Raw genomic sequence first — 12,561 nt, forward strand, 5'->3', positions numbered from 1 at the left:
GTAGAAACATTTATTAGCAAGTTACACCACATCTACAATAGAAAGAGGACAGAAAAGAATGTGTATTTGTTTGCTTGCTTGCTTGTATCAGCTCAACTTCTCTACTCTTACACAGGGCTGAACCTCCTGCCTAGGGAATGGGGTTGCCCATAGTGGGTTGGGTCTTCTACATTGATTAACTTAAGACACATACAGATATGCCCACATGTAGACAATTCCCGATTGAGACTCTCTTCCCAATTTGTGTCAAGTCAACAAAGCTAAGCATGGCTAGACACTATTTAGGACTTAAAATGGAATAGGAAAATGTGTATTTTGTTGGTGTGTTTGTGTGTGTGTGTGTGTGTGTGTATGTGTGTGTGTGTCAGTGCTTGGAACTAACTTGTGTGATGCTAACAAGTTCATGCAGGTCTTTCTGTGTGTTTTACAGAAAACAAAACAAAACTCTTAGACCATTAGTCTGGCACACTAAGATTTCACTGTGATAAATGGCGACAAAGTTGTTGTAATGTGAACAAGTTGAAGAAAATATCTATTTGACTGTGTTAGGTCTCAGAACTTTGGAGGACACACTGGCGTTCAGTTAGCCTGGGAAGGACAACTTCCCAGGGATTAACAGACATGCTTGGAAGTTAGAATGTAGAGGTACAAAGGGCAAACACCACAAAAATACTAAGAGACGCTGAAGAAGCACTCTGAGGTGAGCTCTGACTGACAGGCGTAAAACAAGATATGAAACTCTCCTCTCCAACGCATGGGAAACTCACCGAGCTTGAACCTAGTAAGTCTGAGGGCTACACTCAGCCTTCCTGAGGACATAAGAAGTCTGTTGCTGTGGGGAGATCAGTCCTTTACAAGTGAACCTTGGATTGGCCACCCAGGAAGAACACCAGAGAATGCAGGGTCTGTCCGTCTCCCAATCTCTAGCCTAAGAGAACAGGCTTCAGCCCAAGAAACATCAGTGTTTACCTTGAGAGGGCAAGGTTTATGTCTGCCTGATCTAGCCCCTTTAAGGCTGTGGATGAGTCATATTTAAACAGAAATGCATATTTAAACAAGTCCTAACATTGATACAAAAAGGATATATTGTTAGTATACAGTCTTTTATAGTTTTCAGGAATTACACATGAATCAGTATGAGGCCAGTTTGTGCAGGGAAGGCAAGAAACATAAAAGTTATCATAACAGGCAGATGTCAGAGAACTGACCACTGAAAAAGAAGTCAAAGGTTGAAACTATTAGCTACGGATTGCAATTTTCACTCTTAGGGCTGAAGAAACAAAGGAAGACATGGCTACATAGAAGGTAAAGGAATTTCACCAAATGGAGATTCCGACCCATGAGAATTGGGTCTGGCCAATGAAGCAAATCCTTCGAGTACACGAAGAAGTTGGAAACTAGGACCAACGGCTGCTAGAACTAAGATGTGTCTGCCCAGGAAAAGACCTGAAGAGAATTACTAAGAGAACAGCAAGTAAGCTGCAAACAGGTCCTGTCCCTCCTCATCTAGTGCCTCCTTCCTGTGCAAACCAGAGGTGCAATCAGTACCCACTTTAACTCTCCCGAGGCCTTCATACCCAACTCCTACGACTCTTGAGACAAAAGAAAACAGGAATGTAAGACGGTCTGAAAATCGCTGCCTCTCTCGCTGCCTCCACCACACAAGGGGTTTGCTTGTTTGTTTTGTTTTGTTTTGTTTTGTTTTAGTTATCGAGACTCCTTTCTTCCTGGTGTCTGTTGATCCAATTTTATGGTCATTTCTCTTTGTGCTTGTGCAACGGGAGTCTATGGAGGAAAGAGAGAACATGCCTGAAGTAAATGGTTAATGTGTTTATTTCCACCTTATGCTTAATATTTACAACTACCTAGAAAGGAGGAACCCTGAGATCGGCTTGCAGATCTCAGATCACAGTATTCCCAAGCTTGTCCCTTCCTTTCTCTCTTAGTTGGGGGGCAGTCTGGGGAGACTTCGGGCCCTCTGTTGTGTTTTGAGGTTGTCTCTGCTCTTCCGGAGAACGCAGACACCTGGCACCCGGGTGTGGGGAGGAAATCCCGACCAAGGTAAGGCAGTATGCCCAACAGTACACTGAGAAATATGCACCTATTTCACCCTTCCAGCTTCTTCCGGGATGACATTTCAAGTGACTGATAAGACTTGGCTGTGCTGGGGTGAGCCCTTACCCGCGCTGACCTGCCTCACCCTTTGAAGGCTGTGGACTTGGAACTGAAACCCAGACAGCCGCCCTCCTGCGGACACCCTGCGGGGAAAACTGGGCGTGCGCAGCGGTCTCTGGGCTCCATTGCCCGGGGTACGGCGGTTGGAGAGGAGCCCTGGGGAGGCTACGCGGCGTTCCCCCGAGATGTGACCCGAGCTGACTGCCCATGCACACTCCTGAGACCCCGGCGCCCGGCCGCCTGGCCCCGCGGCCGCCGCTGCTGCCCACGCTGCTTCTGCTGCTGGCAGCTTCGGGACGCGCAGGTAGGAGAGGACCGGCGCCGGTCTCCAGCTTGCTGGATCAGAGCTGGGGTACAGGGTAGTAGCCCTCCTGAGTGGCTCAAAGCTTGTGCCTTGAGACCAATGATGTTGATGGTGAGGGGCGGCTCGCACTAAAAATATTGACAGGTGTAAGAATCCTACTAGCTGTGGGAGCTTGGATCAAAGTTTGGAAAAGCCAAATCAGCCCCAAAGGGATCAGCTACATCTCATTCTTCTGGTAATGCTGATATGTATGTGCTCTGATTTTCTGAGATGGTAACCGCTGGAATTCAGAAAGCCAAACTGATTCTCACACACACACACACACACACACACACACACACACACACGGAAAAAAACTTTTTTCTTTCATATAAAAACATACTCTTTAAAAAGCAAGGTATCTCAGCGAGGTATCTCAAGGTTTTAATTAAAGACAACAGCCACAAGGCTTCCCAAAATATCGATTGTAATTTTATAAAATTGATTCAGGCACCTGGAAAGCTCAGTGAGTGGGGAAGGAAAGTTGCCGTGAGACTGCAATCGGAGAAAACAAGACTTGCTCATTTCGCTCTCAGAGGCGGGAGGCATGTAAGCTGGTCTTGGAGTGGTTTCTGAGCAGTATAGCCTATACTGAAAGTGTATTTTCTTTTTTCTTTTTTTTTTCTTTTCTTTTTTTTTTTTTTTTCAGAGCTGGGGACCGAACTCAGGGCCTTGCGCTTGCTAGGCAAGCGCTCTACTACTAAGCTAAATCCCCAACCCCCGAAAGTGTATTTTCTAATTTCCAAATGTATGCAAATGTAGGATTGTATTTTAATAATCTCAGATAAGCCAAAATGTAAAGAGAATTATTCAAACATCCGGATATGAATTTGGGTTTTTGTTTATTTGCTTTTAAGACACAGTTAAAGTTTATTATAAAACTTGGACAGACATTTAAGTGCAGGCATCAAATGGCACAAGAGACATATATGTACGCGCACACACACACACACACACACACACCCCACAGTGCTTTTGATCTATGAGAACCAGCACTTAGCATGGGACTGACCTCCACAGATATTCTCGCGAATATTAGGAAAATCAGCTAGAAGTTACATTAAGTGCCTGGGTACCATTCCTACACTTGATCACTGAACCCAAGTGTAGATGATCTTCACGTCTGCACGAATATGGACTTTCAAGAATTGTATGACATTGCCATCCATGAGCCGATAATACTTTAACACAGAATCCAGAGTTATACAAGACAGTGTTGATAGGATCAGGCTGTATTAGCCCAGCACACCCAAAGAGAAATAACATCACATGTGGTGTCAGCATTTTACACACATTTTGATGTTTCCCTTAAGGTAAACCACTACAGGGATTTTGAATGTCCCTACTGTTCCCTAAGGGTAGTGTATCACCATTAAGGGCTCTCCTACCTCCCTGGGCAGAGGTTTTACCAGAGTCATCCTACAGCTCATTCCTGTATCTCCTGTCTGTGTGTCATTTCTGTATCTCCGTGAGGATGAGGAGCCATGATCAACGTTATGTGAACAGACATTTAATCCTGTAAGAGTGGGAAACCAGGAATTCCTCAGACAATATGCCCTCTTCAACCCCACAAAGGCCTCCATTGCTTTTGGAATTTTTTAAATCCTGCACTGTTCTATGTGACTTGCTCTCTCTCTCTCTCTCTCTCTCTCTCTCTCTCTCTCTCTCTCTCTCTCTCTGTCTCTCTCCCTCCCTCCCTCCCTCCCTCCCTCCCCCCTTCTCCCTCCCTCCTCCTCCCTCCTCCTCCTCCCCTTCTACTTCTCTCTCTCTCCCCCTCTCTCTCTCCCTCCCTCCCTCCCCCCTCCTCCCTCTCTCCTCCTCCCTCCTCCTCCTCCTCCCCTTCTACTTCTCTCTCTCCCCCTCTCTCTCCCTCCCTCCCTTCCCCCTCCTCCCTCCTTCCCCCTCCCTCCCTTCCCCCTCCTCCCTCCTTCCCCTCCCTCCTCCTCCTCCCCCTCCTCCTCCCCCTCCTCCTCCTCCTCCTCCTCTTCCTCCTCCTCCTCCTCCTCCTCTTCCTCTTCTTCTTCTTCTTCTTCTTCTTCTTCTTCTTCCTCTCTCTCTCTCTCTCTCTCTCTCTCTCTCTCTCTCTCTCTCTCTTCCCCCCTTCCCAGCCTTACTTTAATTACTCCCCTTCTGGCCATTTCCCTGTTCCCAGTGTAAGCCAAATGTCCAGGACCCACATTTGCAGTTCCCTCTGATAGAATGGCTCTCCCTCATCTACCCTGCCTAACTCCTGTCTTCCTTAATCTCCAAAACGGAAAGTCAGACTTCATAGGACTTAACTGGTCATCCTATCCAACTGCTTCTTCTGTGAGCTACCCCTGCAACATCAGGGGGTAATGAATTACCTGTCCCCTCTTAGAACAAGTCTCACTGGCCAGACAGGCAAGATGCCCTGCCCACTCCTAAAATGTCCTTCCATAAACTAGCATGACACTTAGTCCTCGTCGCTTTCATCGAGTGGAAAGGTTGGTCCCACAGGATAAGAAGCAAGTGTTCAGATCCAGGAAGCAGCTACCACACTTCAGCCCCTCCTTTACTCTCCATGCACGGCTTTAGGCCACGCCCCCTTTCTCTGTGTTATTTCCACCCTGTCTCCCAATGCGTCTGTGGCTTCTTGAGCCGGTTCCCTACACAGCTTGATGTTTTACTAAACATAAAACCTAGGCAGACTGTCCTTACCTCACCCATCATTTCTACAGCCTACAAGGACCTCTTCCCATCTCCTTTGTCTTCTGTGAGACAAACTCTGGCCAGATTCAGAATCTCATACTAGTACAATTTCGCCCGTCTAGTGGGAGTGGCTTCCTGCTTGCCTCTGAGCTACAGAGAAAGGCAAGTATGGCTTGCTGTTCTCTCTAGAATTCCTGATGTCTGTGATGGTGGCGTGTTAGTACAACCAAGGTGCTCTTCTAGAAGGAACGATCTGATTGATTTTAAATGTTATCTGTGCAGACTTCTTCCTGATTTTTTTTTTTTTTTTTTTTGGTTCTTTTTTTCGGAGCTGGGGACCGAACCCAGGGCCTTGCGCTTCCTAGGCAAGCGCTCTACCACTGAGCTAATCTTCCTGATTTTTGAGGGCAGTTATCACATTCCATCGTGAGCCACCAAGATGGTGGCTTTCACCACTCTACCCACTGCCTGATCGGATGCCAGTTTGCTTGTAGCACAGAGGATGGGAATAAATACTTCGAGCTGCCCAGACTTGCCCCAGTCACGCTTTGTTTCCTCCTGGGTATGTCCTCCAGCTCCCTCTGTAGATGGAGAGTCCGTCTCCTTCCCTACAATTAAAGAATGAAAATGTTTCTTTGGCAATGGGTGTTTTCCCCACCTCTGTTCACGTTTTCTCCAGTTAAATTTCCCCCTTCCCTACTTTGCAACCGTTCTCCCTCCACCTGCCTCCTCCCTCCGGCTTCTGATTAACCTGGCAGTTCTTACAGAATTCTCATAAATAAATAAACAAGGTATTCTTTCTGAGAAAATAGATAACCACATTAATTTTTTTTAAAGCTGTCATAACCAAGTCCCACAAGCTATGTGGTTTAAAAACACATAGCTTCATTGCTCACGGTTGTGGAAACTGAAAGTCCAGGCGCTAGGTGCTGGCAGGCTCACGCTTCCCAAGTACTGGGGGAAGGGGTTCTATTACACGGTCACCTTCTTGCTTTCAATTGTTGACAGTATCAAGAGTCCCTAGACTTGTAAGCATACTGCCCCAATCACTGCCTTGTCTGATCTCCTCTGCAAATAGCTACCTCTCTGTGTCCCTTCACATGGTCTTCTTGAACATTCTGTGTGTCCGACTGCCTTTGTGTTCAAGTTTTTCCTTTTTGTAAGAATTTCAGCCCAATCTATTGACTGGAAAGGTCAATTAAGGGCAGGTTGTGAGGCACTGGTTGGGGATCAGGGGTGTCAGAATTTCAGTTATTTCTCTTGGTAAATACTCAACTCTCAACATCTACCATGCACCCCGAGATCTATACACAGAAGGCAAGATGGCTTCCAGAGTGAGGAAAGGCGATAGCTTCCCAGCTGCCTACATAGACGCTTTTCCTCTTTAACATCTTCAGTGGTCTACATCCCACTACTGAAAGAAAGGCCTGCAGGAGCGTCAGGCTGGGAACAATGTAGCAATGAGAAGGTTGAGAGCCGATATGAGGGCTTCTGTTTTACTTTCCACAGCATAAAGGCACAGGAGAGCCACAATGCACTCTCAGCTCAGATGACGGTGTACAGTGCGTCTGAGACGCTCGCTCCTAAGATTGCTGCACTTGCTGACAGGAGCCTGGTATAGCTGTCCCCGGAGAGGCTCTGCCAGTGTCTGACCAGTACAGATGCAGATGCTCTCAGCCAACCATCTGACTGAGCATGGGGTCCGCAAGGGAAGATTTAGGGGAAGGACTGAAGGAGCTGAAGGGGTTTGCAACGCCATAGGAAGAACAACAACATCAACTAACTGGACTCCCCAAAGCTCCCAGGGATTAAACCACCAACCAAAGAGTACACATGGAGGGACCCCATGGCTCCAGCCACAGATGTAGCAGAGGATGGCCTTATCTGGCATCAATGGAAGGAGAGGCCACTGGTCCTGTGAAGGCTCACTGTCCCAGCATAGAGGGATGCCAGAGTGGAGAGGTGGGAGTAGGTGGTTGAGTTGGGGGAGCACCCTCATAGAGTTAGGGGGAGAGGGAAGGGATAGGGGGCTTGCAGAGGGAAAACCAGGAAGGGGGACATTTGAAACGTAAACAAATAAAATATCCAATAGTGTGTGTGTGTGTGTGTGTGTGTGTGTGTGTGTGTGTGTAACAAAAAAGATTGCTGCCTCTCTGTACCTAATAGTTCATAGACTTTAAGTGCAAAATAGAATCCCACATACAGAGGAATGAGGAATTTGAAATGAACTCAGTGTTCTATACATCCCCTTTGTGTTCTCAAAAAATTTAAATATACACTCATTCAGTGTGAGTTTTAAATAATTTTTCTTCGGTGTCTTTTCATTCCTTCCTTCCTTCCTTCCTTCATTCATTCATTCATTCTTCAGTGTCATTCAGTCACACACACAGGGACTGTTCTAGGCTCCTAACTGATAAGCACGTGGTCTCCAGAGAAAGACAGAAATGTTAGGGTGCGAACACCAGAACCGAGGGGAAAGACCTATAGAAATGTAGAACAGAACGTCTGATCTAGTCAGAGTGCAAGGGGTGCAAGGGTGGGCCTTCTCCTGTGGGGAAGGTCTCGATCTAATGTATGTGTGTGGCAGTTTGAATCTGAAATGTGCCACACGGGCTCACGTCTTGAATGTTCCTCCCCAGTCTGTAGGCCTGTTCTAAAGGCTGTACTCTCAGGGAGGGGGCTGGGCTAGCAGAAGTAGATCGCTGGGGTGGCCTTTACTGTCCCTGCTACTCTTTCTGCTTCCTGCTCTATGCCAGGTGAACTGTTGCTACCTTGTGCTTCTGCCTCTCCAGGCAGAGCTGCTCCCACCTCCAACCCCCCTCGTTACCATCAACGGAAACCCCTCCAAAATCTTGATCCAAAATAACACACCTTCCTGTCCTAAACTCCTCCGCTAGGTTCCGTGTCACCATGGGACAAAAGTGACAGTGCACGTATGACATTCTCCCTATGACAGAAGGAAAGACGGGACAGAAGACAAACACCTCTTAATAGAAAAAAGAAACATTAGATGCCTTTAGAAAAATACGTATAAATTCAGCAAATAAACTTTTATTCCTGTCTTGGGTTGGGGATTTAGCTCAGTGGTAAAGCACTTGCCTAGCAAGCGCAAGGCCCTGGGTTCAGTCCCCAGCTCCGAAAAAAAGAAAAAGAAAAAAAAAGTATCCTGTCTTATTTGTATGTATTACATGAAATATTTGTATATATAATATTATCAATATATTATAAAATATAGATTTATATAAATGCAAATATATAAATAATATATTTGTATACAATATGTAGGAGTTCTGTGCGGTACAGACCTTCCTCCAGGACATTGGCAGAGCCAGTCACTGTGGTCTGCAGCCAGAGGGCTGGACACATTGAATGAAACCACAAACAGTTAGGAAAAAGCACGTGTGTTAAGCTGTGGTTCTTAATAAAGACGCCGTTTCCCACTCCCTGAGTCAACAGAGTTCTTGAAAGGCCCTGCTGATTTTAAGTGAGAAGCGGGTGACTCATTGATTCTACCCTATTTCTGGAAAAGTTCCAACTCTGCCAGTGTAGCAGTCGGTTGGTTGGTTGATGCTAAGGTCTCTGAAAACCTACATCACCCACGACCCCAGAATATAATTTTTGGAAACGGGATCTTTGTGGATATAACTGGAAGGCCTCATTACCCAGTCATTTGTATTTAGGCCAGACCGGTATACTTACAGGAAGACAAGAGAACTCTGAAAGGCCTCACGGAACCAGAGATATACAAAGGTTAAAGTTACAGCCACCACAAGCCCAGAAACCCCAGGAGCCCCAGAAACTAGAAGCAATAAGAGAGTAGTCTTTCCAAGAACCTTTAAAGAGAGCATGGCCAGAAGACACCTTGATTTTGAGACGTAGAGCCTCTCTGTATCTTACAGCCACCCCCTTTGTGGTACGTTGCCATGGCAGCCCTAGGAAACTGCCACTGGCTGTGAATTCTTCTCCATGAAGCATTATCTTGCTGCTTGCTTCTAAACGGACTTTTTTTCCTTTTTGAATATTGCAAAATAGTATAAGTACCCCAAGAAGCCAGCCTTCTTCAAGGAATATGCAAAAGGTCTGCCCTCATCCTGCTCGCTCCCGGAGACAGCAAGGTGCCAGTCAGTCCATAGCAGACTCTCTCAACCTGTGGGTCGTGATCACCTTGGAGTCACCTAAGACCACCAGAAAACGTAGATATTTACATTATAATTCATAGCCGTAGCAAAATTACAGTTATGAAGTAGCAACAACTTGAGGTACTGTATTATTGAAGGATCGCAGCATTAGGAAGGTTGAGAATCACTGGTCTATAGGAAAGCCCAATCTAACAGGGCTTGGAGTGGTTGTTATATACTCTACGTCCATGGTGTTCAATTATATACTCTACGTTCATGGCTGAAATCTGTCAGCCCCATTTCCTCAAACTCTAAACCAAGAGTGATCAGTAGACTCTCTTGGTAACTGTCTTGAGACTTAAAACAACATGAAACAAGGGGTGGACTGTGTTTCATTTCAGCAGTCAAAGGTCTTGTGTGGACCTGTCTGGACCACTGTGTGGTTTTATTTGTCTTTCTATATGACTCATATAGTATTTACTTACTCGTATACATTGAACCATCCCCGAATCATCTGAGTTTCAAGAGAATACTCAGTGTGTATGTGTGTGCATCTGTGTGTGTCTGTCTGTCTGTTATGTGTCTGTCTGTGTTTGTGTGTGTGCGTGCACATGCTATATGCATGGGTGTGGGATGTATGTGTGTGTTCATGTGCATATGTACATATGCATGTGTGTGTCTGTGTTTGTATGTGTGTGTGTGTGTGCATGCACCTGCTGTGTGTGTGAGTGTGGTGTGTGTGTGTGTGTGTGTGTGTGTTTGTTGAATTCAGACAGGACATTCTTCACTATAATTCGTTGATACAAAGGGGGTAGGAGAGAGTGCATTTTCTTTCCTCCCCCTCCCTCTACTGCCCTTTGTCCATCGTTTCCATTTTTAAATCACTTCATATTTTATTTCCAACTCTCAGTGTATTATGACTTTAAAGCTCCCTCACATTTTTCTTTTGATTTTTTTCCTCACATTTTTCTCTTGTTGGCTCTCTAAGGATTTTAACAATGGAGATGTCAGTGAAGAATTGTACTGCCTCTGGGATTGAGAAGAGGAAGGACGCGTTTCAAAGGGAGTTGGAAGTAAAATTGAAGGTGTGAGCTGGTATTAAAAGGCGTCTATTAATTAAACCTGATGCTTCCAATCACCGTTCATTCCAAAACTGTAGTGATCCCAGATGCTTCAGCCTTCGCTATATTGTTTCTGCTGGATTTTTCTCTCTGAGGCCTACAATCGAGGATTAGAGACACCAGCCTCCATTTAAACCAGCTGTTCCACAAGTACTATAAAAAGCATTATTCCTTTTAACATCCTAAAGTGTGGGAAAATTAGGCATTTGATCTTAGAAAGCTCCTTTTCTAAAGAAGAAGGGAAGGGGACACTAGAAGGGGAGGAGGAAGATGATCCAGGAGATGCTGTGACAGTGGACCAGGATTTGCAACAGACAACAGAGCTGGCATAGTCAAAGTAACCACAGCCTCTTCCAAGAGGCTCCCGGGGCAGGCTGTGCACAGATCCTCTCCATAGGGAGTGTCCTAAATTCCTCCAGAGTTGCAGGTAGAGCCCACTCGAGTCCAGAAATTGCAGTTATTAACTAAGTGGAACCTTTGGGGAGCAAACTGCAGTTTCAAAATCATTCCTACCACTTTTAAGAACCTTGGACCATCGGGCTGTAAAATGTTACACTGTGCAAAAACAAAGCATGCTGAGCTCAAAGTAAGACTGGATCTGTTGCTGCTGCTGCTGTTAAATCTTTAGCAGCTAGTTATAAAAACAGTGTTACTAACAGGAAATGTATCCCAGATGCCCAAGGTAGTCCCTACCTTCGGGATAGTCCTAAGCCTCTTAAACTGTTTTGAAGTTACACTGTCTTTGATCGGCAGATTTGAATATATTCATTGGGGGGGAGTGGAGGGGGGAGAAAACAAGTCTCTATTTGAAATTCTACTCGCTTCAAGCACAAACAGCAAAATGCATAAAAACACGTTTAAGCACATAGATTTGCATATTGAGGTGTGACTAAAAAGAATAACGCCAAGGTTTTTTTTTGTTTGTTTGTTTGTTTGTTTGTGTGCTTTCTCTGCATGACTTACCCTTCATTCATGCATGTAAATGTACACAATCCAGACAGGAGAAGCATGTGCTATGTTTTGTGGGGGAAAACATGAACAGTCGTTCCAGATTTGGAACAACTGGTTAACTATAGAAACTGTTCCTTCCATGTCCAACTTGATGAACCAGTGAGTGTCTTAGGTTTACTTACTGGAGAATAGGTGACAGGAAAACAAGAGAATCCCAGAATAGTCCCATCCCTACACCTGAAGGTGTAGCTGCACCCCTGGTACTTCTGGTCACTTCCCACCTACTCATCTTTCCTGACAGCTCCAAGACCAGGTAAAGCAGGGAGGCAGGAGGGTTTGGTAGGTGGAAGTCTGGGTGAAGATCCTGTCACCCTCCTCTTCCTTTCTACTGAGGATGCTTGCAGCTTGTTACCACTGGCATAGACTTTGCTGTCACTGCACTGTCTCTTTTGTCATTATTTAGGGCTCCAGCATTCTGTGGGTTACCATAGCAATCTCTGCTAATGGTCAGGGTCTGCAATTTTATACAGTGATGACTCAGAATCTCTGCTCTGTGAGAAGGGAACCATTTGTATTTCTGTTCCCGTGATACCTTGGTGCCTATCGTAATTTTTATTTTTAGTCCATCATGGCTACCCACTAATGCCTCATTAAGTGAATTCTATGATTGTGTTTTTCCACCACAAAAAGAAGTAGTTTATCCTATTGACTTTCCTCTGCCCTTAGAAGCTACAATCTTTAACATGCCAAATAGAGCGACCCCACAATTTTTAATTCCACAATGCTATTCTTTGGAGTATTGCTAAAGGCCGTGGGTGAGGACATTACTTGGAGCAAGTCATCCAGCCTCCCTGGGCTCCTATCTAGCCAGCTATAAACGAGAATCGTTACTGTGGAGGATAATATTAAGCTAACAATTATTTTATTCAGCTCTTTTTTCATGCCACACTCTGCCAAGAGCTTTACATTAAGAATGTTTTTTAATTATAGAAGCAAGCCTAAGAGGCGGGTTGATTGTTCCATTGTTGCGAGTGTAGAAATTGAGACAAAAGTTAAGTAACTTACTTAGAGTGTGGTTAATGAGTGGTAAAAACGGGCGGAGGCTCCAGTTACTATCTAGAACCTCTCTGACCTGCCCATGTGAAAAGAATTATCGGCAGCCAATGGGACATGGTAAGTGGCA

At 45.4% G+C, this 12,561-nt stretch overlaps 2 protein-coding genes across 2 annotated transcripts in view; one reads left to right on the forward strand and one right to left on the reverse strand.

The window, feature by feature from the left end:
* LOC134482580 (uncharacterized) overlaps positions 1–12,561 on the reverse strand; it is a 215,692-nt gene that overhangs the window by 102,514 nt on the left and 100,617 nt on the right. The gene's annotated exons all lie outside the window — the stretch shown is intronic.
* The window catches only part of Il20ra (interleukin 20 receptor subunit alpha), a 42,060-nt gene continuing 31,831 nt past the window's right edge, over positions 2,333–12,561 (forward strand). Inside the window, 1 exon segment of the mRNA NM_001107521.1 lies at positions 2,333–2,479. Coding sequence (NP_001100991.1) covers positions 2,383–2,479 — 97 coding nt within the window. The 5' untranslated portion in view covers positions 2,333–2,382.

Source organism: Rattus norvegicus, chromosome 1, assembly GCF_021556685.1.
Source record: "Rattus norvegicus strain SHRSP/BbbUtx chromosome 1, alternate assembly SHRSP_T2T, whole genome shotgun sequence".
In the NCBI taxonomy this organism is placed as follows: domain Eukaryota; kingdom Metazoa; phylum Chordata; class Mammalia; order Rodentia; family Muridae; genus Rattus; species Rattus norvegicus.